Here is a 22,898-nt window from a genome sequence, read left to right on the forward strand (position 1 = left end):
GGGCACTGATATGTTGCAGTTAATGAACTTATTACAAGGTAAAACATTTCTCCATTTAAAGAATTAGTCGTACATGTGATAATTACTCTCAATTAAATAAGCTGTTTATTTAACTGCCTTTCTTTCAGAATTTAAGTATATCCAAAGGTAGGTTTTTCTAATGCATCAAGTGTAATGTAAATAAAAAGTTGGTAGATTATCATTATTTCCAGAGTCAAGCTATAAGTTACATTAGTTCTGTGAATTCTGGTTCTAATCAACAAGACAAAAAAAACCTTCTATTTTTATTTTAGTTAGCACTATCATAGTTCATATTCTGTCAAGTCTTGAATTATATCTACAGGTTCTTATTTTCTTCACTCTTCTCTATTAATAGGTTATTATTGATCAGATATTGCCTATATAGTGGTAAAGAAAACATGGTCACTAACCACAGAGACATAAATCTAGTAAAGATATTGGGCATTAATCAGATAAATTCTACAGGTGAAATACATGGCAGGGATCATGTTTTTCAGCTATAACCAGGAAAAACTCGGTGCTGTTAGAGTAATTTAATTTTCATTTGGGGTTTAGAAGATCTCTGAAAAAAAGTGGTACTTGAGACTAGAATACTAAGGTAGAGAGGAAGCAAAGCATATATGCAAACTAATGTGGAAACAGGTTTGTGTTTTCAAAGTGCTGACAGACAGACTAAAGCAGTGATAGAAGGAAAGTGTCAAGGATAGGTTGAAGAAATAGGCGAAGGCCAGTTTGTGCAGAGCTTTTAAGGACCTGTGGGAAAGTTTGGTTTTATTACAAGTATAGAGGGAAGCCATCAGGGAGTTCTTAAGCAGTAGATCACGTAGAAGACTATCTAGAAAAGAAATTATAGGTTAGGAGAACATATGAATGGGAGAAATTCACCTTTACTCTCGAATATTCTTCCATTTGTTTACTCACACATTTGACTTTTTCCTTCTGTTGCCTAATTACACATAATCTTGATCATTTCATTTTTCAAAGTCATAAATGCTACAAAGTGTAAAAAATAATTTCAATAAATGTAAAGAATATGTCCTCTCGTCTGTGACAAAAGATAAAAATTGAGTGACTTTCTACTTGAACTATCATTTTTTGGTTATAGGATTTTAAGATATTAAGGTCAGTGAAAATTTCTTGCCTATGTAATACTGTTTTGATTTGTTTTTAATAGCACTCCCAAATGGTTTACACTTTTCTCCTTTATAAAGATCAATAAGGGAATGTGGAATCTTTTCATTTTTCTGCGAAACAGCTATATCTACTTATATAAAAATAGTGATGGGTGTTTTATTACTATTATTTAGAAAGCAGACATATCTTCCATGCATTAAATCATTCCCCCAAATGCCCACAAACAACCAGAGCTTGGCTAGGACAAAACCAGGAGCCCAGAACTCCATCCAGGTCTGCCCCATGAGTGGCAGGGACTCAAGCACCTGAACCATCACATGCTGCTTTGCAGACTGTACATTAACAGGAAACTGGAAAAAAAAAGCAAAGCTGAGACTTGAACTCAGGCACTTTGATCTGAGACGTGAACATCCCAAATAATGTCTTAGCCAAATACCTGTCACAAATAACAATGTAAAATAGGATAAGATGCCCCAGGAAACCTAGGTATGCAGAGGACAGAGAAGATTTAGTATATCCATTGTGAAAAAGCTGTACATCTCATAGTTCAGTGTTTTCACATTAAGATTGAGGAAGTTGAAGGCATAATAGCTCATCTAAACAGAATACCTAGAACGTGGGTTTCAGAATTCCTGGGCCCCTGCTGTTTACATTCTTCCTTTATTTATAAAAATGAGATATTGTGAAACAAGATTTCAAAAGGTAGAAATTTTGTGTGACAGGTAAAGAATCATTAAATGAATTTAAGATTTATTTTGTAATTATACATGTCTATGGCATTCATGCCTAAAGTAGTACATGAAATGTTTAGTAACCCAATGGATGACTTGGAAGTACGAATGGACCAACCATCTTTTTTTTTTTTTTTTTAAGATTTATTTTATTTATTTGAAAGAGTTACAGAGGGAGGTAGAGACAGAGAGAGAGGTCTTCCATCCGCCTGTTCACTCCCCAGATGACCGCAATGGATGGAGCTGGGCCAGTCCGAAGACAGGAGTCAGAAGCTTCTTCCAGGTCTCCCACGTGGGTGTAAGGGCCCAAGGCCTAGGGTCATCTTCTACTGCTTTCCCAGGCCATAGCAGAGAGCTGGATCAGAAGAGGAGCAGCCGGGACTAGAACCAGCGCCTATATGGGATGCCGGTGCTTCGGGCCAGGGCTTTAACCCACTGTGCCACAGTGCCGGCCCCCACCAACCAACCATCTTTTTTTTTTTTTTTTTAAAGATTCATTTATTTATTTGAAAGCCAGAGTTAGAGAGAGAAGGAGAGGTAGAGCGAGAGAGAGAGAGTTCCATCCGCTGCTTCACACCCCATTCGGCCACAACAGCTGGAGCTCTGCCGATCTGAAGCCAGGAGCTTCTGGGTCTCCCATGTGGATGCAGGGGCCCAAGGACTTGGGCCATCTCTTACTGCTTTTCACAGGCCATAGCTGAGAGCTGGATCGGAAGTGGAGCAGCCAGGACTTGAACCGGTGCCCATAAGGGATACCAGCACTGCAGGTGGCGGCTTTACCTACTATGCCACAGCGCCGGCCCCAACCACCCATCTTAAAATGCTTTCTTCCTCAGCCCAAGTTTTTACATTAGAAATACACTAGATATGTAAACTACCAGAAACTTAAAGACCCAAGCTATGAAATTCATCTCAAGAAAAGGTTTTGCCTCAACCATTTTTACAAATCTATTTCTCTTCATCATATGTAGTAGAGTTATATTTGTTACTGTTTTGGAGAATTTGGGAACTTGGAGAAACAGTTTTAAATGTAGCCAAGCACTGATTCTATTTATTTGTTTATTTTTAGTATTTATTTATTTGAAAGAGAAGGAGAGACAGAGATCTTCCATTTGCTGGTTCATTCCTCCAAAACCCTACAACAGCTGGCACTGGGCCTGGCAGAATCCACGAACTTCATCCGGGTCTTCCATGTGGGTAGCAGGGGCCCAAGTACTTGGGCTATTTTCCACTGCATTTCCCAGGCATATTAGCTGGGAGCCTGAGCTTGAACTAGTGCTCATATGGTATGCCAGCATTGCAGGCTGAAATGTAACCCTCTGGACCACAATGCCACCCCCAAGTATTTTAAACTAAAGGATGTGGTTTCTATGTTTTGCAATATAAAGGAAATGAAGACCATTTATTTTGTTTCCTAATACTATGTATTTTACACTGCTTCATTGTACCAAGTTGAAATGTGTCAGGTTCCTTTTTCAGAAATCTTAGATATATAAGATTCTTCAGCACTATGTGAATTACAAAGTTGTGTGCTCTATTTAACTCATCAGTACTATCAAATTCTGATGTAAAAGTCCACATTGACTTATATGCAGTAGCTTACATCATTGCAGCATTCTGTCCCATGCCTAAAGAATGGTTTTCTGTGCGTTGACAGACATTTGTTTTCAAGTTTTCTCACGTATGTAATCCCACCCTTTCCCATTTTTTCTTTCTACTTAGGCACACTGCTTTAGTTCTTTCTTGCTCTCATGATTTACAAGTATTCTTATTATTTTGCTAACCTGCAGGACTTTTCTCTGTTTCAAGAAATTATTACTATCTAATTCTAAAATTTTAGCTCTTTCATAGAATCTTTCCTAGATATTGATCTCTACCTTCTTCTGATTTCTGAAGCAACCTCGTGTTACCTAGAACTTAACTTTTTGTAAAATAAAAAATATTCTTCTTTATAACAATGTTATTAATTACTGTTATATGCTTAAAATATTGTCAATTTAAAAAGGAGCATGTAGATTTAGGACTTCAAAAAGAGATGTTAGTGAACATTAGACCAATTACCTTTTGTATTCAAATGAGGAAACAGAAAGTGATTACATGATTTATCCAAGGTCTTGAAAAATTAACTGTCTCCTCCCAATCTATTAAATATCTTATCCCTGTTTTCTTTAATTAGGCATTGAGATTGTTCTTTGAAATATTATTCCAGCTCTTGTAATACATTGCTGAAGAAAATATATACAGAAGGCAAATTTTCCATGTTTGGAGAAACATTAGTAAAATGTTGGCTTGTTGGGGCCAGGAAGGATATCAGAGTATTGAGCACAAACGGTAAATGTTGGTTTCATATCTTCAAAGAGTGGTATTGCTTCAGACCTTTAGTACAGATGAGTAAGATTAAAGGAAAGCTGCTGACAGCCAGAAGAAAAGGAAGTGGTAGAGATGGCAGTTTATATAGTTAGCTGAACTGTACCACATTAGTAAGGATTAACTGATAGGTCACAGCATCTGTGTAGAGAGCTAAAGAATATTATACTTATATTGAGACTGTATAAATTCCATAATCCCTCCATATCTGTACTATAAAGGTGTGTGTGTGTTTGGAAAGGGGATTGATGGATAAGAGAAATATAATTAGCAAACAATTTCTTCTTTGCAAGGTGACTTCATGTCTCATATACAACAGGGTTTAATGTGAAGCTGGTTGAAGCTTCCTGAACCCAGCTGTTATTAATTTTACTTCAAGGAGAAATTGTAGTATTTTGTGAATTAATAACCTTACTGCTATTTAAACAGATCTTCCTCTGGGAAAAGAAGGCTGGGAGCCCAACTCTAAAAATCTGGCATCTCCTTTATACACAGACTGAAATTCTAACTTCATCCTTCCCTGGTACCTGTTAAGTATACCTCCAGAAAAGGAATCAAGATATTTTTTAAAGTGTCATGTGTTGGCCGAGTTCTCCGAAGCCTTCACAGGTGACAGAGCTAGGGACATTCCTTAATGGCTATACGAAAATATGCCTCCAGGCCAAGTATTCAAAGTCTACTACCGAGGTCAGCAATGTGGCATAACTGGTAAAGCCATCACCTGTAGTGCCAGCATCCCATATGGGTGCTGGTTTGAGTCCCAGCTGATCCACTTTTGATCTGACTCTGCTATGGCCTGTGAAAAGCAGTAGAAAATGGCCCAAGTCCTTGGGCCCCTGCACCCACTTGGGAGACTTGAAGGAAGCCTCTGGCTTCTGGCTTCAGATTGACCCAGCTCTGGCCATTGTGGCCATTTGAGAGTGAACAGCAGATAAAAGACCTCTCTCTCTCTCTCTCTCTGCCTCTGCATAACTCTGCCTTTCAAATAAATAAATACATCTTTTTAAAAAAAAATAAAAAAGTCTGCTACCAGAACTATAATCTGGGTATGTGCACTGCCAAATGGAAAAAAAAAGAATGGAAGTCAGGGATACAAACTAGAAATTCCTGTCCAGAGCTGAGAATAGTGGAAATATAGAAGGGGGTGGGGGGCAAGTATTGTGGTAAAACCAGTTAAGCCACTGCTTGGCATGCCTGCATCCCATATCACAGTGCCAGTTCAAATGAAGTCTCTGTGCTTCCAATGCAGCACTTCTGCTGATGCATCTGGGAAGGCAGCAGGTGACAGCCCAAGTACTGTGTACCTGCCGCCCATTTGGAGACTCAGCCTGGAGTGAACCAGCAGATGGAAGATCTCTCCCTCTTTGTCACTCTGCCTTTCAATTTTTTTTTTTTTTTTTTTTTTTGACATTTGGGACAGAATTGAGATGTGAGTAGACTAAGATCATCAGTTTGATTTTCTTTTTTTTTTTTTTTTTTTTTTTTTTTGGTAACAGAAATGCCTCAGTGCAGCACTGGTAATACCCATCTTTACCACAGATCAAACAATAGGAGAGGATTCCTTAGCTTTCTAGATACATCTAAAAATTTAGGTGATGTAACTGTTAAGTATTAAGCCTCAAGAAGCCTAAAATGACCTTACTAGTGTTGTTGCTGACTTTAATTTTCAGACTTGACTCAAAGATGTTGGCATATTAACTGATTTTCCATGGAGTTGATTAAATAATACCTATTTCAGAGTCACCCAGATAAGAGTTTTCCAAAGTCAGGTCTGAGAGCAATATACAAAGTTATCCTGAACTATTTTTGAGTAGGGGATATTCATAATAAATGGTTTATTAAGCATTAAAATATTGACAGGGTGACATTACTGATGCTGAGAAGCTTGTTGCATTCTTCTACTTGCCCTGTGTAACCTTCTGTACCTCAAAGATCTGTAAAGGGAATACCCTACTTCATCCACCTCTAAGTTCAATTTCATTTTTTTTTTTTTTATTTTTGACAGGCAGAGTGGACAGTGAGAGAGAGAGACAGAGAGAGAAAGGTCTTCCTTTTGCCGTTGGTTCACCCTCCAATGGCCGCCGCTGCAGCCGGCGCACCGCGCTGATCCGATGGCAGGAGCCAGGATCCAGGTGCTTTTCCTGGTCTCCCATGGGGTGCAGGGCCCAAGCACCTGGGCCATCCTCCACTGCACTCCCTGGCCATAGCAGAGAGCTGGCCTGGAAGAGGGGCAACCGGGACAGAATCCGGCGCCCCGACCGGGACTAGAACCCGGTGTGCCGGTGCCGCAAGGTGGAGGATTAGCCTATTGAGCCACGGCGCCGGCCCTAAGTTCAATTTCATTAATACCCAAACTACTCAAAGAGGCAGGTTGCGTAGCGATGGAAACGCCTCCTAAATTGTTCTATGATTAAAATTGGTGGTGCTGAAGATTGCCACAGTGATACTCTACTAAAGGCAGACGAGTCTTGAGAGTAAGATGCAATGATAGATAATTGGTAATAGAAATGTACACGTTTGGCCAAGACATAAGCCTCAGGCATGTAAGTACTGGTCTAGTCACAGTCCTTAAGGATTTATAATAAAGTCTTGACTTTCAGATCTAACAGCTACCTGATGGCAACCTGCGAAACCATAAATACACTGTTGATGTCAAATAGAGAGAGGGCATAAAACCATCAAGCCGTGTGTAACCAAGGGAGTGATTATTTCTGCTTAGACAACCCCAGAACTCTCTAAAAGACAGTGAGGGGAGCAGGGTAAATGCCTTTCAAGTAAATCAATCTTTAAAAAATAAAAATGTTAATTTTATAGCAGGAGAGAGTAATGGTCACAAGAGATTATGAAGGGTAAGAGGGAAAGAAGATAGGAGAGACATTGGATATAGTTGGATAGAGATAAGTTTTAATGTTCTGCAGCAGAGGCCAGTATTGGCATAGTGGACAATGCCACTGCCTATCTGTGATGCTGGCATCCCATATAGGGGCTGGTTTGAGTCCCAGCTGCACCACTTCTGATCCAGCTCCCTGGTAATGTGCCTGGGAACTGGGATTAAGCCCCTGCACCCATGTGGGAGACCCAGATGAAGATGCTGTCTCCTGGCTTCAGCCAGGCCTAGCTGTTTTGGTTATTTGGGGGAGTGAACCAGTAGATGGATGCTCATGTTTTCTCTCTCTCTCTCTCTCTCTCTCTCTCTCTCTCTCTCGTGTGTGTGTGTGTAACTCTACATTTGAATAAATTTGTTTCTGCAACTGTCTTATCTGAATTTCAGACTTGGTTAGGTCTTGCTTATTTCACTTAGTGCTTTTTTTTGAAAAAATTTATTTGAGAGGTAGAATGAAAGGCAAAGACTTATGTACTTATTTAGTTATTTATTTGAAAGGTGCAGAGAGAGAGAAAGAGAAACCTTTTAGTTCACACTCTAAATTTCCTGCAGTGGCTGGGATAGTATCAAGCTGAAGCCAGGAGCCAGGAACTCTATCCACATCTCCCATGTGGGTGGCAGGGGTCCAAGCACTTGGACTATCATCCACTGTCTTCTCAGGTACATTAACAGGAAGCTGGATCGGAAACACAGCATCTAAGTCACAAACCAATGTGGAATGTGTGTGGTAATTCAATATAGGATGCTAGCATCCCAAGCAAGGTTTTAACCTCATGTGCCACAATGCCCAGCCCCCAAATGTAACACTTTTGAAAATTTCCCCTATGGGCTGGTGCTGTGGTGTAGTAGCTAAGCCTCCACCTGTGGTGTCGGCATCTCATGTGGGTGCCAGTTCATGTCCTGGCTGCTCCACTTCGGATCCAGCTCTCTGTTTATGGCCTGGGAAAGCAGTGGAAAATGGCCCAAGTGCTTGGACCCCTGCACCCACGTGGCAGACCCAGAAGACGCTCCTGGCTTCGGATTGGCCTGGTCGAAGCTTCAACTGTTGCAGCTATTTGAGGAGTGAACTAGCGGATGAAAGACCTTTCTCTCTATCTCTCCCTCTCAGTCTGTAACTCTACCTCTCAAATAAATAAACCTTAAAAATACTGACCGATACATTTAAAAAAATTTCCGCTAAATTTGGGTTTCCATTTTAATGGAGCACAGTCCATATCTTCAAGCAGAGTTGAATTTTCCCAGCAAAATCACCTGAATTTCATGTCCTATGATCTCAAGTATTTTGGATGCTCCATTTTTACTGAAAAAAAGAGCATTTTGTCAAACTTCACAGTGAATATACAGCTTCTATGTAATGCACCAAACTCTACTTCATCTAGGACTCTCTAAAGACCATAATGTTATTTCACATGTGAGTATACTTTGTTAAATGCTACTCTAATTACATACTAGGTCTTAGGGTGACAGTGCCTAACTCATAAGGGATCCTCAGAGAATACTGAAGTGAATTTAATTTTCCTTGTTTCAATATTAATAGGCTACTGAACTGTTATACAAAGGTATAGCAAAAGGATTGTGGAAAATGAAATCCAATGATGTTTATTTTGGGGACAGGCTTTGTGCTGCAGCAGGTTAAGCCTCTTCTTGGGACACCTACATCCCATATCAGAGTGCCAATTCAAGTACTGAGTGCTCTACGCTTCTGATCCAGCTCCCTGCTAATGCACCTGGGAAGCAGCAGATGATGGCTCAAGTACCTGCCACCTACATGAGACACCATAATGGAGTACCTGGCTCCTGGCTTTCACCTGGCCCAGCCAAGGCTGCAGTGGGCATTTGTAGAGAGAACTAGTAGATGGAAGATCTTTCTCTGTGCTTCTATCTCTCTGTCACTCTGACTTTCAAATAAGTACATAAATAAATCTCTTTAAAATACTTTAAAAGATATTTATTTTAATACAAAAATGTGAAATCCATGCTTACAAAGGATATTTATAAAGTTCATGGGAAATGCATATTATGACAAAACTATGGAAGAATTTTAATTTTCTTTGCACCAAAATCAGTTTTAACTTTTAATTAATTTTTTCCATGAACTTTTTTAAGTGTCCCCACATAAATCACTCACTGCCTTTGTTATTTGTTAGTAATATTGTGGTGATATGTCTTGAGTCAGTCTGCTGAGCTCTTGCCCCTCTTATATAGCGCTAACCTACATTCTAGAGCCCCCCTCCACCCCACTTTTTCACAGTTGAATGTCTTTGCTGTCACTTTATTATATTATGATCTTTTCCATGTCTCTCTGTTAATCATCAAACTTCTACCCCATGTGTCTGTCTGTGGTGTTAAGAGGCTCTGATATAAATCGAATTTTAACTTTTCTTATTTATTTTGGTTTCTTCTAACAGTTCATCTAAAACATTAGGCTTAGGGCAAGCATTTGGCCTAGCGATTACAATGGCAGTTGGGAAACGCACATCCCACACTGGGGGGCCTGGATTCCAGTCCCTGCTCTGCTGATTCCAGCCTTCTGCTAATGTATAACCCACAAGGAATCAGGAGATGGCTCAGATGGTTGAGTCCCTGCTGCCCACACATCCCTTAGCCATTCCGGGCATTCAGGCATTTGGAGAGTGGAACCAGTAGATGGAAGCTCGCTTTCTTTCTGTGTCTCAAATAAAAAAACAATAATTTTTGAAGTTTCAAAAAGCTTTAACAACGAAAGGTAACCATCAGAAGTGTGTTTTTTTTTTTTCTTCTGGTGGTTGCAAATAGACCACTCTTTACATTTTATGCAGTCTTACTGTTTCCAATTATTTTTCTCTGAATACTCAGGTTTGTGTATAGCTTAAAAAAATAAATCAGGGAAATATTACTGACAGTCTGGATCATTGTGACTTCCAGAAGCCTAGTTACTAAATAGAGTGGCCGAGGCCGGCACTGTGGCGCAGTAGGTTAATCCTCCGCCTGAGGCACTGGCATCCCATAAGGACACCGGTTCTAGTCCCGGCTGCTTCTTTTCCAATCCAGCTCTTTGCTGTGGCCTGGGTAAGCAGTAGAAGATGGCCCAGGTGCTTGGGCTCCTGCACCCACATGGGAGGCCGGGAATAGGCTCCTGGCTCCTGGCTTCGGATCAGCACAGCTCCAGCCGTTGCAGCCATTTGGGGACTGAACCAAAGGAAGGAAGACCTTTCTCTCTGTCTCTTCCTCTGACTGTCTGTAACTCCATCTCTCAGATAAATAAATAAAAATCTTTAAAAAAAAAAAAAAAAGAGTGGCCTATAACTGACCAGAAGTAGTTTCAGATTCCGTAAGTGACATGATAAATCAGAAACCATGCAGTTTCTATATATAGATATCTATATATATATATAACTAGATAAATACATGGGGCGGGGGGCTGTTGTGGTACGGTGGATTAAGCTGCCACTTGAGACACCAACATCAAGTCACTGTGATTCAAGTCTCAGCTGCCACACTTCTGACCCAGCTCCCTGCTGAAGCTCCTGGCTTTGGCCTGACCCGATCCCTTCCTTGCCATCCTCTTCATCAGATTCTTAGCCCTCGGAGAAGGATAGTGAATTTGTAGCTGAGTTCTGTAGTAGACATTGCTAAATCATCACATTGTTTGCCTCCTCAGCCTTGTGCATGTCCTCAAAATTCTCATCACACTTGAGGGAGCCAGTTAAAGTTAGCACTAGTTGTCATTTCTGTTTTCATTCTTATTCCAACAAGACCTTAATCAGACTGTGTTTGTTTTGAAGCTGAAAAGGAATAAAGGCAGAATAGCAATTTAAAGTGTTTCTCAATATCCAAAATATTTTTCTACCCCTCCCTTATTCAGCTTTTAAAGCCTTTGATGTCATACTTCTCCATTTTTCCCTCTTTTAAGCTGTTTTGCTGCTTCTTTATACTTAACTAATTTGCACTGGAAAATTAACACCTATGTATTGAACATTGTAGAACAAGTTTTGATTCATTAGTGAGTGGAAGGGGCATTCATTTCTTTTCAGATTTTTACACAGCACATTAGTCACTTCTCTGAGGGGATTTCCGCCCACTTTGGTATGAGGATATACATTTTTTCTTCTTACCCTGGAATTTAGGTATTTTGGAGAAAATTAACCTATGGAAAGTGTTTGTTTTGAGTACCTTCTTCCTAGAACTAAGCAATGGTCTGTCTCTGCTAAAAAGAAAAAAGGATAGAAAGAAGTGCTGATAAAGAAAACAAGTATTTGTTTTTTGTCCCTGAGATTGTAGGAGAAAGTTAATAGGGAACAGTCCTTTGGCTCCAGTAGTTAGGTTTTTGCCACTCGCCTGAGATACCCAAATTGAATTCCAGCTCCTGGCTTCGGCATGCCCAACAGCATCTGTTGCAGGCCTTTGGGAAGTGAACCAGCTGATGAAGATTGATGTCACCTGCTCGATCTCTCCTCCCCCACCCCTTCCCTGCCTTTCAGATAAATTTAAAAAGTAAGTTATTGATGGGAAAAGATATAGAGAAAATGGATCACTCTTGAGTGTGCCATCTGTATGGCTGTCCCTGTATTATATATTTTCTCTGCATCATCATACTTAATCTTCATAGCCACTCTGTTGAGTGTTGGTATTGGCCTATACTTATGAGGTAAATGAAGTCAAAGAGGTAAAATGCCCAAGGACACACAGCTACCCAGTGGTAGGGTTAGGATTTCACCCCAGCTCTCTTGCTAAGAACCTTGTACTCTTTCTTATCCAAACATTATTTCCTATAGGAAATTTTACTTTACAGCTTTTTTAAGTTTGGGTAATAATTGTGTACATACAAATACTTTTTTGTGAGTTTTGGGAGCCACTGATACTGTGGCTAAAATGAAAGAATTCTGAAACAAATAGTATTCTAAGCCACTAAGGCAGTATAGCCTGCTGATGTACTCTAGTGACTAAATCAGGGTTACTTTGAGGATTAAACAGATAGTATGCAAAGAACACTTCACCCAATGCCTGACTAGTAGTAACTGCTTCATAAATGCTGTATTAACATTCTCATTAAATCCCTAGCTTCTCCATGGGATTCTGAAAATTTTCATGGAGTTATACAGAAATTGCAAACTACATTAAAGATAATTTGATGGAATTGTTTGGTGCAGAGGTGAAGACTGGCTTGAAACATCAGAGTTCCAAGCATCCCATATCAGAGTATCTGGGTTCAAGTCCCACCTACATTTCCAATCCAGCTTCCTGCTGTTGTATACCCTGGAAGGCAGCTGGTGATAGCTCAAGTGCTTGATTCACTGCCACCATCACTGGGTTGATTTCCAAGCTCCTGGTTTCAACCTGGCTCAGCCTTGGCTGCTGCAAGCATTTGGGGAGTGAAAGTAGCAGATAGAAGATTCGTGTCTCTGTGTGTGAGTGTATACTATCTCACTGCCTTTCAAATAAATATAAATAAATAAATTCCTAACTCCTATGCTATTTATCTTTCACATTTTTGTTAAATGAGTTAATAATACAGTACTATTTGAAGTCTGTTTGGAATCTGTCTGCTGATCTGGAATATTTGCTTCACCCAGGGTTGAAAATATTTCTAAAAAGATGCCAAAAATCTATTTGATAGGATACTTAAAACCATAGTTTTAAACATTGACCAGCAATATTTACCATGTCTTTGTTTTAACCTTCTATTGTGTGGGAATGCAAAATCCACATTCAATTATCAAAACATTCGCTATTCCTTTTCTTTTCCAGAAGATGAATAATCTTTCATTTAGTGAACTATGTTGCCTCTTCTGCTGTCCACCTTGCCCAGGGAAAATTGCTTCAAAATTAGCATTTTTGCCACCTGATCCAACCTACACACTGATGTGCGATGAAAGTGGAAGCCGCTGGACTTTACACCTCTCTGAACGTGCAGACTGGCAGTACTCTTCTAGAGAAAAGGATGCTATTGAGTGTTTCATGACTAGAACCAGTAAAGGCAACAGAATTGCCTGTATGTTTGTGCGTTGCTCACCCAATGCCAAATACACTTTACTCTTCTCACATGGAAATGCTGTTGATCTTGGTCAGATGAGCAGCTTTTACATAGGACTGGGATCACGAATTAATTGTAATATATTCTCATATGATTATTCTGGATATGGTGCAAGTTCTGGGAAGCCAACAGAGAAGAACCTTTATGCGGACATTGAAGCTGCTTGGCTTGCTCTTAGGACAAGGTAAACTGTGACTGGACATTACTTTTACACTTAAAATGGTTTAAGTTTTCCTATAAAAGTACAATAAAAGCTATTTTTATTTACATATGCCTTAAAATGCTACTTAGATTATATTTACCAATATATACTTAAGAATAGTTCAACTTTCAGATTGTAATTTTTAATTTCATGCAATAGCAAAAGTTTTTTAAGACAGTTCAGGTTTGTGTTCTGTGTCAATGCATGTATATATGTATATTTTAGAGACAAATGTTTGATTTTTATAAACTTTCTTTGTGCTATGTGATATGTAAACATTCAGAATTTCAGTTTCAAAGGAATGGTGAAAAGTTAATTTATTTGATCTATCATTGTTTAAGAAGCTGAGTTACTTTTGATTAAAATAAGCATAGTATATAATTTATTGTTTTGCATTATTTTGTGGAAAATGCAACTTAAAATACCTTATTACAACTATTTGTAATACAATCCATAAAAATAAAATGTTGTTTTTTCACTCTGGACTGCTAAACTTGATGATGTCAAGTTGGTTTTTTTTTTTTAATTATTAGGATAAATTATTAATTTTCTTATTATGTCCATTATCCTATGGTTATTACAGTACATTTCAGGAACCTAGTTTAATTGCATAAGCCATTTTCTTAAGATTTATTTTATTTATTTAAAAGACACAGTGACAGAGAGAGGGGAAAGACAGACAGAAAGAAATCTGCCAGGGCTGGGAGAGGCCAAAGCCAAGAGCCTAGAACTGTATCCAGGTCTCCCACATGGGTGGCAGAGACCCAAGTACTTGGACCATCTTCTATCGCTTTCTCAGGCTCATTTACCTCATTTAAGAAGCTAGACTGTAAGCAGAGCAGCCAGAACTCAAAAATCAGTACTCTGAAATGCGATGCCACTGTTGCTGGCAGCAGCTTAACCTATTGTACCACAGTGCTGGCCCCAATTGCATTAATGCTTTGTAGTCAACAAGATACTTAAAAACTTCTTGAAAAATATATTAACTTTGCTGACTTTTTCTCATCCATAGATCAGTGTACCAAACATATTAGCTTAAGTTATTCCTCATAGTCTACATTGATAAACTGCCTGACTTTTTTTTTTTTTTTTTTTTGAAGATGTATTTGTTTATTTGAAAGGGAAAGAGAGAGCTCTTCCATCTGCTTGTTCAGTCACCAAATGGCTGCAACAGCCAGGGCTGGGCCAGGCTGAAGCCAGGAGCCAGGAGCTTCCTCCAGGTCTACCACACGGATGGCAGAGGGCCAAGGGCTTGAACCATCTTCCACTGTTTTCCCAGCCTCATTAGTAAGGAGCTGGATCAGAAGTGGAGCAATCAGGACTTGAAATGGCATTCTTATGGGATGCCAGCATTCAGCTGGCAGCTTAGCCTTCTACACCACAGGATTGGCCCCAAGCTGTCTGACTTCTAGAGTTAATTTATACTAGATCTAGTGGACTTAAAGAAAACTCACTGTTTTTGTTAACGTTTCCAAATTAATTGGTTTTCAGTTAGGGAGAACCTGTTTTATTAATAGGCATAATATCTTTTTAGAAAACATCTTTTAAAATACTTCCCCCTCCAAGAAGAGTACATAGAAAAATTCCATATAAAGTGAATTCTTTAGGTAATTAAATTATATGAAAACTTAACTTTGAAGACCAAGGACAAAATGGATGGATGTAGGTTTAAAAAAAAAAGTAGTAGGTAGAGTTCACAGGGTTGGGGGAGGGGGGTGGATAAAGCCACTGCCTTCAGTGCTGGCATCCCCTATGGTCGCCAGTTTGAGTGCTGGCTGCTCCACTTCCAGTCGAGCTTACTGCTGTGGCCTGGGAAAGCAGTAAAAGATGGCCCAATGGCCGGCGCCGCGGCTCACTAGGCTAATCCTCCGCCTTGCGCCGGCACACCAGGTTCTAGTCCTGGTCGGGGTGCCGGATTCTGTCCCAGTTGCCCCTCTTCCAGGCCAGCTCTCTGCTGTGGCCATGGAGTGCAGTGGAGGATGGCCCGAGTACTTGGGCCCTGTACCCCATGAGAGACCAGGATAAGTACCTGGCTCCTGCCATCGGATCAGCGCGGTGCGCCGGCCGCAGCGCGCCAGCCCCGGTGGCCATTGGAGGGTGAACCAACGGCAAAGGAAGACCTTTCTCTCTGTCTCTCTCTCTCTCACTGTCCACTCTGCCTGTCAAAAAAAAAAAAAAAAATGGCCCAAGTGCTTGGGCCCCTGCACCCATATGGGAGACCCAGAAGAAACTCCTGGCCCCTGGGGTCGGATTGGCGTAGCTCTGACCATTTTGGCCAATTGGAGAATGAACCAGTGGATGGAAGACCCTCCCCGCCCCAGCCTCTCCTTCTCTCCCATGTAACTGTGACTTTCAAATAAATAAATTTAGGAAAAAAAATAAAGAGTTCATGGGAAAATGATAAAAATGATTGTTTATGGACAGAATTTGTTGTACTGGTTAAAATGCCACTTGGAATGCCCTCATCCCATATCATAGTACCTGACTTTGCATCCTAGTTCCATCTCCTGACTTCAGCTTCTTGCTAATGCAGATGCTGGGAGGCATTAGGAGATGCTGAGGTAGCTGGGTAGCTCCCAGTTTTAGCCTGGCCCAGCTCTGGCCACTGTGGCTATTTGGAGAATGAGCCAGCAGATAGGAGGTTCTCTCCCTGCCCCTCCCTCTCTCCCTTCTCCTCTCTCTTTTTCTCTTTGTCATCTAAATAAATGAAAGAATTTAAATCTTAAGGATAAATTGCTTCCAAACTATCCCTTCACTTCCTAAAATCTCTTTTAGAAAATACTAATTGATAAAATTTAAAACTGCTTTAAGGTCAGACATTTGACCTTGTGGTTAAAACCATGGGTAAGCAGATCAGCTGTTAAGATTACAGAGTACAGGCCGGCGCCACGGCTCACTAGGCTAATCCTCTGCCTTGCAGCACGGCACACTGGGTTCTAGTCCCGGTCAGGGCGCTGGATTCTGCTCTGCTGTGGCCCGGGAGTGCAGTGGAGGATGGCCCAAGTGCTTGGGTCCTGCACCCCATGGGAGACCAGGAGAAGTACCTGGCTCCTGCCATCAGATCAGCGCGGTGCGCCAGCCGCAGCGTGCTGGCTGTGGCAGCCATTGGAGGGTGAACCAATGGCAAAAGGAAGACCTTTCTCTCTGTCTCTCTCTCTCTCACTGTCCACTCTGCCTGTCAAAAAAAAAGATTACAGAGTACTTGGGTTTGAACTCTGGTTCTAACTCCCAGCTTCCTGCTGATAGAGACCCTACTGGAGGTAGCAAATGACGGTTTAAGTAGTTGCATCCCTGCCACCTAAGTGGTAGACCTGGATTAATAAGTTCCTAGCTCCCAACTTCAGCCTGACCCAGCCCTAGCCATTGTGGGCATTTGGGAAGTGAACCAGCAAATGGGGCTCTGTTCTTAGATGTCTCTGTCTCTCATTGTTTTTCCTTGCCTCTCAAATAATAAAAAATTAAAAATAAGTAACTATAGCTTCAGCTATGCTGATATCAAGTCTATCAGACCTTAAAGCAGGCACACAAACCAAAAAACGAGTTACTCACTTTCCAGAATCAACCAAATGTAACTCAGGAGCATTGTAATATTTTTTAAATATTAGCTTTATTAAGGTACAATTTGTATACCATAAAGTTGATATTCATAAGCTTAATTTAAATAATATAGCTCCAAGGGTACTAAGATAAGAGTCTATTGTTAGTGTTTCCTAGTAATACAGAAATATAACTGTATTCAACTAAAACATCAATATTCAGGCCAGAGCCATGGTGCAGTAGGTTAATCCTCCACCTGCGGTGCCGGCATCCCATATGAGTGCCAGTTCCAGTCCCAGCTGCTCCTCTTCCAGTTCAGCTCTGTGCTATGTGGCCTGGGAAAGCAGTAGAAGATGGCCTAAGTCCTTGGGCTCCTGCACCTGCATGGGAGACGAGGAAGAGGCTCCTGGTTTCTGGCTTTGGATCGGCATAGCTCTGGCCGTTGCGGCCATTTGAGGAGTGAACCAATGGAACGAAGACCTTTCTCTCTGTCTCTCCTCTCGCTGTCTGTAACTCTACCTCTCAAATAAACAAATAAAATCTTTTTTAAAAAATCAATATTCAATTCAGTGTTCTACATCTGTGTAAAATAATTCCCTCTTATAGGTGGTCAGTTTTCCTACTTCTGTGTTTATCTTCTCAGATTTCAATTTTAATGAAACTTTCCAGAATTATTTTCTGCTTGGTTGATTTTTTTAAACACATTTGATGGGCTGTATCAATGAGGAACAAAGGCAGAGTAGACAAATTCCTAAATAATCCTCCTCATACTGTTTTAGCACTTATATTTTAGAATTTTAAACTTGGTTTTCTCTCATGTTAAGCCCTTGATACAATAAGCATAAGAAGTCTAGGGAAATTTATTTAGGTTTTCTGAGCCTCTGTCTCGTAAAGAGGTTGAGTTAAATGATCTCCAGAGTCCTTTCCAGTTTTGGAATTCTGTGATTTACTAAAATATGTGTAACTAGGGTACATGCCTTCTACTTCATTTACCTGATAAAAGTTAGCACTTCAGTAATGAAAGGGAGAAATAAATGATCATCTTAAGTATCATTTGATCTATTTTGTAGGAAAACTGTCTCTAATAAACTCAGTTTCTGAGCCTTTTTGAATGTTTTCATTTATTTTCATTTCATTTGAAAGAAAGAGATGGATGGATATCTTTGATCCACTGGTTCATTCCCCCCACATACCCACAATAACCAGGTCTTGGCCAGGCCAAAGCCAGGAACCCAGGACTCCATTCAACTTTCCCATATGGATGACAAAGACTCAAGTACTTGAGCTGTCATCTGCTGCCTCCCAAGATAGGCAAGTGCAGGAAGTAGGAATTGGAAGCACACTAGCTGGGACTGGAACTAGATGCTTTGCAGGTATATCAAGCAGCAACTTAAACCACTGTGCCAAATGCCTGCCCCAGTTTCTGACCTTCCAATGGGCCAGCAGAAAATAACAAGCGTCTGGTGTTCACTATCCAGCCTTCCCCCACAGTCCTTGAGCTCTTTATCTGTGTTCTATAATGAAGAGAGTGCTGTACTAGGAGACAGTATACCTGGGTTCTAATTATATATGTCGGTCATTAACTTACTGTGGCTTTGAACATCTGCTCATTAAGCACTCAACTAGATTAGATGGTCTCTAAAGTCCTTTTTAACTTAGGCTCTTCTGAAATTATTACTGCCTTGAGTCCTCTGATGCTTTAGTGGCAGCTGCTGCTGCTGCTCTAGAGCCTTGTCTTTGCTGGTTTATCCCAAAACCCATAGTTGACACCAACAAAGTTGATACCTAGCTAACAGCAGTCACGCAGCATGAAGAGTTGTGCTGATACTACAAATGTCCATTCTCCAAATTTCCTCATGCCTATGAAGTATGTACAGTTTGATCTGTTAAAAAGGCTGGGACAGGCATGCAGTGCAGTTGGGTCATCTACATCCTTTATTCCAGTACCTGTTTGCCAGTCCTAGCTATTCTGCTTCCTGCTTACGCTGGCTCTGGAAGGTAGCAGCTGATGGCTCAAGTGCTCGGGAACCTGCCATCCACATAGGAGATCCTGGATGAGTTCTGGGGGCCTGGTTTTATTTGGCCCACCCCTTGCTGTTGTGTGTTGTGTGTACTTGAGGAGTGAATAAGCAGATGGGAGATAGTTTATGTGCTCTCTGTCTTTCAAATAAATATACTAGGTTGAATTATTGTAACATAACAAATTACTTCATAAATTTATTTCTTAAGATTGAAATTTTAAAAGACCTGAGCAATTATTTTTCAAGAAGTTGAAAGTGAAAGAGATTTTAAAAAATCTGAGAATAGGGATTATTTTTTAGCATTGAAAATGATGGTAACAGTTCAGAAACTTAAATTTTTAAATGTAAATTCACTGACATTATCTTAAATCATTTTTTAACTTCTAAATTTTGTAGGTATGGCATTCGCCCTGAAAATGTGATTATATATGGCCAAAGTATAGGGACAGTACCATCTGTGGATCTTGCTGCTCGGTATGAGAGTGCTGCTGTTATTCTTCATTCTCCTTTGACCTCAGGAATGCGGGTTGCTTTTCCTGATACCAAGAAGACCTACTGTTTTGATGCATTCCCAAAGTAAGTAGCAATACTCAAAGCAGTTTACTTGTAGGCAGAATTTTTTTTCCTATCACTTAAGGTATTTTTAAAACTGTCTCAGCCATGAGCTTCTATTTTATATATATTATCCTGTAGAAATTGTGAAAAGTTAATTTTAAGAAAGTGTTGACAGGTGACCAGTCAAAAGGCTGAAATGTTTATGTAATAGTAATTCAGATGGAAAATACTAAGGGCCTGTATTACAGGCAATGGCACCACTATTGGAAACAAGGGAATGAATTTGAGAAATAAAATAGGCAGAACTTGTGTCAGTCTGGATGTGAGGTGCCAAGGAGAAGAACTTGAATATAACTCCTGGGTTTCTGCCTTGAGCTGCTAATGGATAATGATAGTGTTCAATGACACATAATACTGGGGGAGAGGAACAAGAAGAAAACTTCATAAATGATATCTAGTTCATGATTTCTAATTTACAAAAGAAGTGCATTGCAAAATGAGTTTGTATTGCCACAGTAAAGTCTACAGACATACAATATTAGATAGATTAGAAAGAAGGACAGCTACTGCTCCTCATACTTCTCAAGGTAAAAGGTAATTCCCACCTGCTCTTCTTCATAGTTGGAAAAACTTGATGGCCTATTTTTCTCAAAGAAAGAATATGGCAAATTTCAGCCGTCTTTTTCCCCAGTCTCAGCAATACAAAGATTTTTTTGTGAATGACAGGACAAAAGCTATGACATCAGTTGGGTCTTTATAAGAATAGCAAGACTCCTTGTTATGGGGTGGCAGGTTCAGGTTCTTGTCAACCATGCAAGAAGAAATTCAAATAAAAGATGTGCATAAAGTTGGCCGGCGCTGCAGCTCACTTAGCTAATCTTCCGCGTGCAGCACCGGCAACCCGGGTTCTAGTCCCGGTTGGGATGCCAGATTCTGTCCCAGTTGCTCCTCTTCCAGTCCAGCTCTCTGCTGTGGCCCGGGAAGGCAGTGGAGGATGGCCCAAGTGCTTGGGCCCTGCACCCGCATGGGAGACCAGGAGGAAGCACCTGGCTCCTGGCTACGGATCAGCGCAGTGCACCGGGCATGGTGGCCATTTGGGGGCTGAACCAACAGAAGGAAGACCTTTCTCTCTGTCTCTCTCTCTCTCTCTCACTGTCTAACTCTGCCTGCCCAAAAAAAAAGGTGCAGAAAGTCAGCAGAAAAGTAAGATTAGAGATAGGTATTGGTGCCTGGAATTAGGCATAATTGAAAAAGGGGCGACACTTGAGTACTGCCTATTTCTTTGCCCCTTTTTGGAAATCTCAGTGTCCATTGCATCAGGAGCAACAGGGACATTGGTGTGTGGGCCAAAATTTTATTACAGTGACATAGTAAACTAAAAATCATCACAGGGATACAGTCATACTGTATGATTTTAGCTGCACCAGTTCCAAGCAGCGTAACCATGGAAGCTGCAGTTTCCCACTGAATGGAAATAAGGGGCTTGGGCAATGCAGGTGAGGCTGCACAGCAAGGTCCTGGGAAATCTGATCTCTTCCTTGATAGCTACTTCCCTAGCTACATCATTTTAAAAAAAGAAAAAAAAGGTTTTCATCACTAGCCAGTAGAGGAGGAAGTTTGGAGAAGTTCCTGGGAGTATATGATCATATCACTAGAATCAGCTATGGGTTTATTTTTGTTTCATGTGGCAATAGCCATATTTAAGTTTCAATTCCTCTGCTTTGAACATCTTTCTGACAAACAATACAATGTAGTATATTGCCTAACAAAATACAGACTTAAATTAGTATTTTACTGATTGATTTTCAGATTTTATTCTCATTTTATAGTTGTTACGTCGCATCCTCTAAGAATTTTTTTCTTAAAGAGTCGTTTTGTATGATTTCATCTGGGTAGCTTCTGTCTCTTCCAAGTTACTGTTTTAAAGATTGTGTTTATGGAACGTGGGGTGTAGCTTAGTGGCCAAGACACCCAAGTTAACAGATAATACCTGGGTTCATGTCCTGGCTATGGTTTCCTATTCCAGCTTCCTATTAATGCAGGCCCTGGGAGGCAGCAGGTGATGGCTCAAGTTCCTGCCACTCACATGGGAGACCTGGACTGAGTTTCCAACTCCCAGATTTCCCATTGCTAGCATTTCACAAACGAACCAGAAGATGGGAACTCTGTCTGCCTCTCAAATAATTTTTTAAAGTAATTTTTAAAATGTTTTAATTTGCTTTATCTGTATTTTATATTTGAAGTGTTCTACTCTGATGATAATAATTTTTTTGTGGAGATTTTAGTTATCTCTTTGAGAGAGTTACAGATAGAGAGAGGGAGAGACAGAGAAATCTTCCAACCACTGGTTCACTCCCCAAATGGCCACAATGGCTGGAGCTGGGCCAATCTGAATCCAGGAGTCAAGAGTTTCTTCCAGATCTCCCATGTGGGTGCAGAGGCCTAAGCACTTGGGCCATCTTCCACTGCTTTCCCAGGCCATGAGTAGAGAGTTGGATCAGAAGAGGAGCAGCCAGGACACAAACCAGTGCCCATATGGGATGCCGGCACTGCAGGTGGAGGCTTAGCTTGCAATGCCACAGTGCCAGTCCTGTGGTAATAATTCTTGGTTGTCTACTCATATGATATGTATGAGTGGAGAACTAAAGAGCTGATCTAACACAAGAAAGACTCTTTCTAAAGCTCTCCATTAAGGAGGATGAAGGCAGTTAGCCCAGCTTCTTGGTAGCTAAGTCAGAAAATGTATTCATAGTAGCCAATATGTGTTTCCTAGATCTCTGTTTCCTATGCCCAAACTACTGTCTGAATCCACAGAACCCAAAGTTTTGGAGGAAGGCATTTACTGAGCTGCATAAGGAGACAGAAGGTACCTAGGGAAGAATGCCCTATTTCTTAAAAAGAACAAATCCCATATGTTTCAGTCACCGGCCTACATCCCTAGGGAATTCTTTGGCCTTCTAGGATATTCTGTGGTATAAATTGCATTGGTTTTTCAGTTTGCTTTCTATCTGCTTAAAATTGTGTTTTCTCCTATCATTTTAATCAGCTCCACATTTCATTTGCTTTCCAGCCTCAAAATTTTATCTTTTATTACATTCTTCAGTTGTGGTGAGTTTATACCCTCCGTAACCACCACCAACCCCCCCAAAAAATCTTTTTGCTGTCATTTTCGTTAAGATGAAGAGGAGAAATAGAAAGTGAAGGAGTCAGCATGGATTTGAAATGGTTCTTAGTTTCCACCTCTCCTTGAAGCTATGTTCTCTGTGCTAAGAATCAACATTATTGAAAGGTGCATGGTGGCATTGAGTGATTATATCCAAGACAGAAATGCCTGAAGGTAACTATCTTAGACAGCCTTAGTGATAAAACATATGTAAGAAGCAATTTTTGAATCTTGAAATCCAAGAGACACCCATCCTTTCTAAACTGATTC

The 22,898-nt window shown here is 40.5% G+C and overlaps 1 protein-coding gene across 4 annotated transcripts in view; it reads left to right on the forward strand.

Moving 5' to 3' along the window:
• Window positions 1-22,898, forward strand: part of ABHD17B (abhydrolase domain containing 17B, depalmitoylase) — a 38,377-nt gene that overhangs the window by 13,829 nt on the left and 1,650 nt on the right. For 2 of the 4 annotated variants that reach the window (XM_002708204.5, XM_070050769.1), the window contains 2 exons: window positions 12,865-13,334; window positions 19,307-19,486. In XM_002708204.5, coding sequence (XP_002708250.1) covers window positions 12,868-13,334; window positions 19,307-19,486 — 647 coding nt within the window. In that variant the 5' untranslated portion in view covers window positions 12,865-12,867. Of the gene's footprint in view, window positions 1-11,479; window positions 11,611-12,864; window positions 13,335-19,306; window positions 19,487-22,535; window positions 22,803-22,898 lie in introns of all 4 variants that reach the window. The other 2 variants (XR_001793316.3, XM_051858763.2) reach the window with 2 other exon arrangements.

The sequence above is a fragment of the Oryctolagus cuniculus genome, chromosome 1 (assembly GCF_964237555.1).
Source record: "Oryctolagus cuniculus chromosome 1, mOryCun1.1, whole genome shotgun sequence".
In the NCBI taxonomy this organism is placed as follows: Eukaryota; Metazoa; Chordata; class Mammalia; order Lagomorpha; family Leporidae; genus Oryctolagus; species Oryctolagus cuniculus.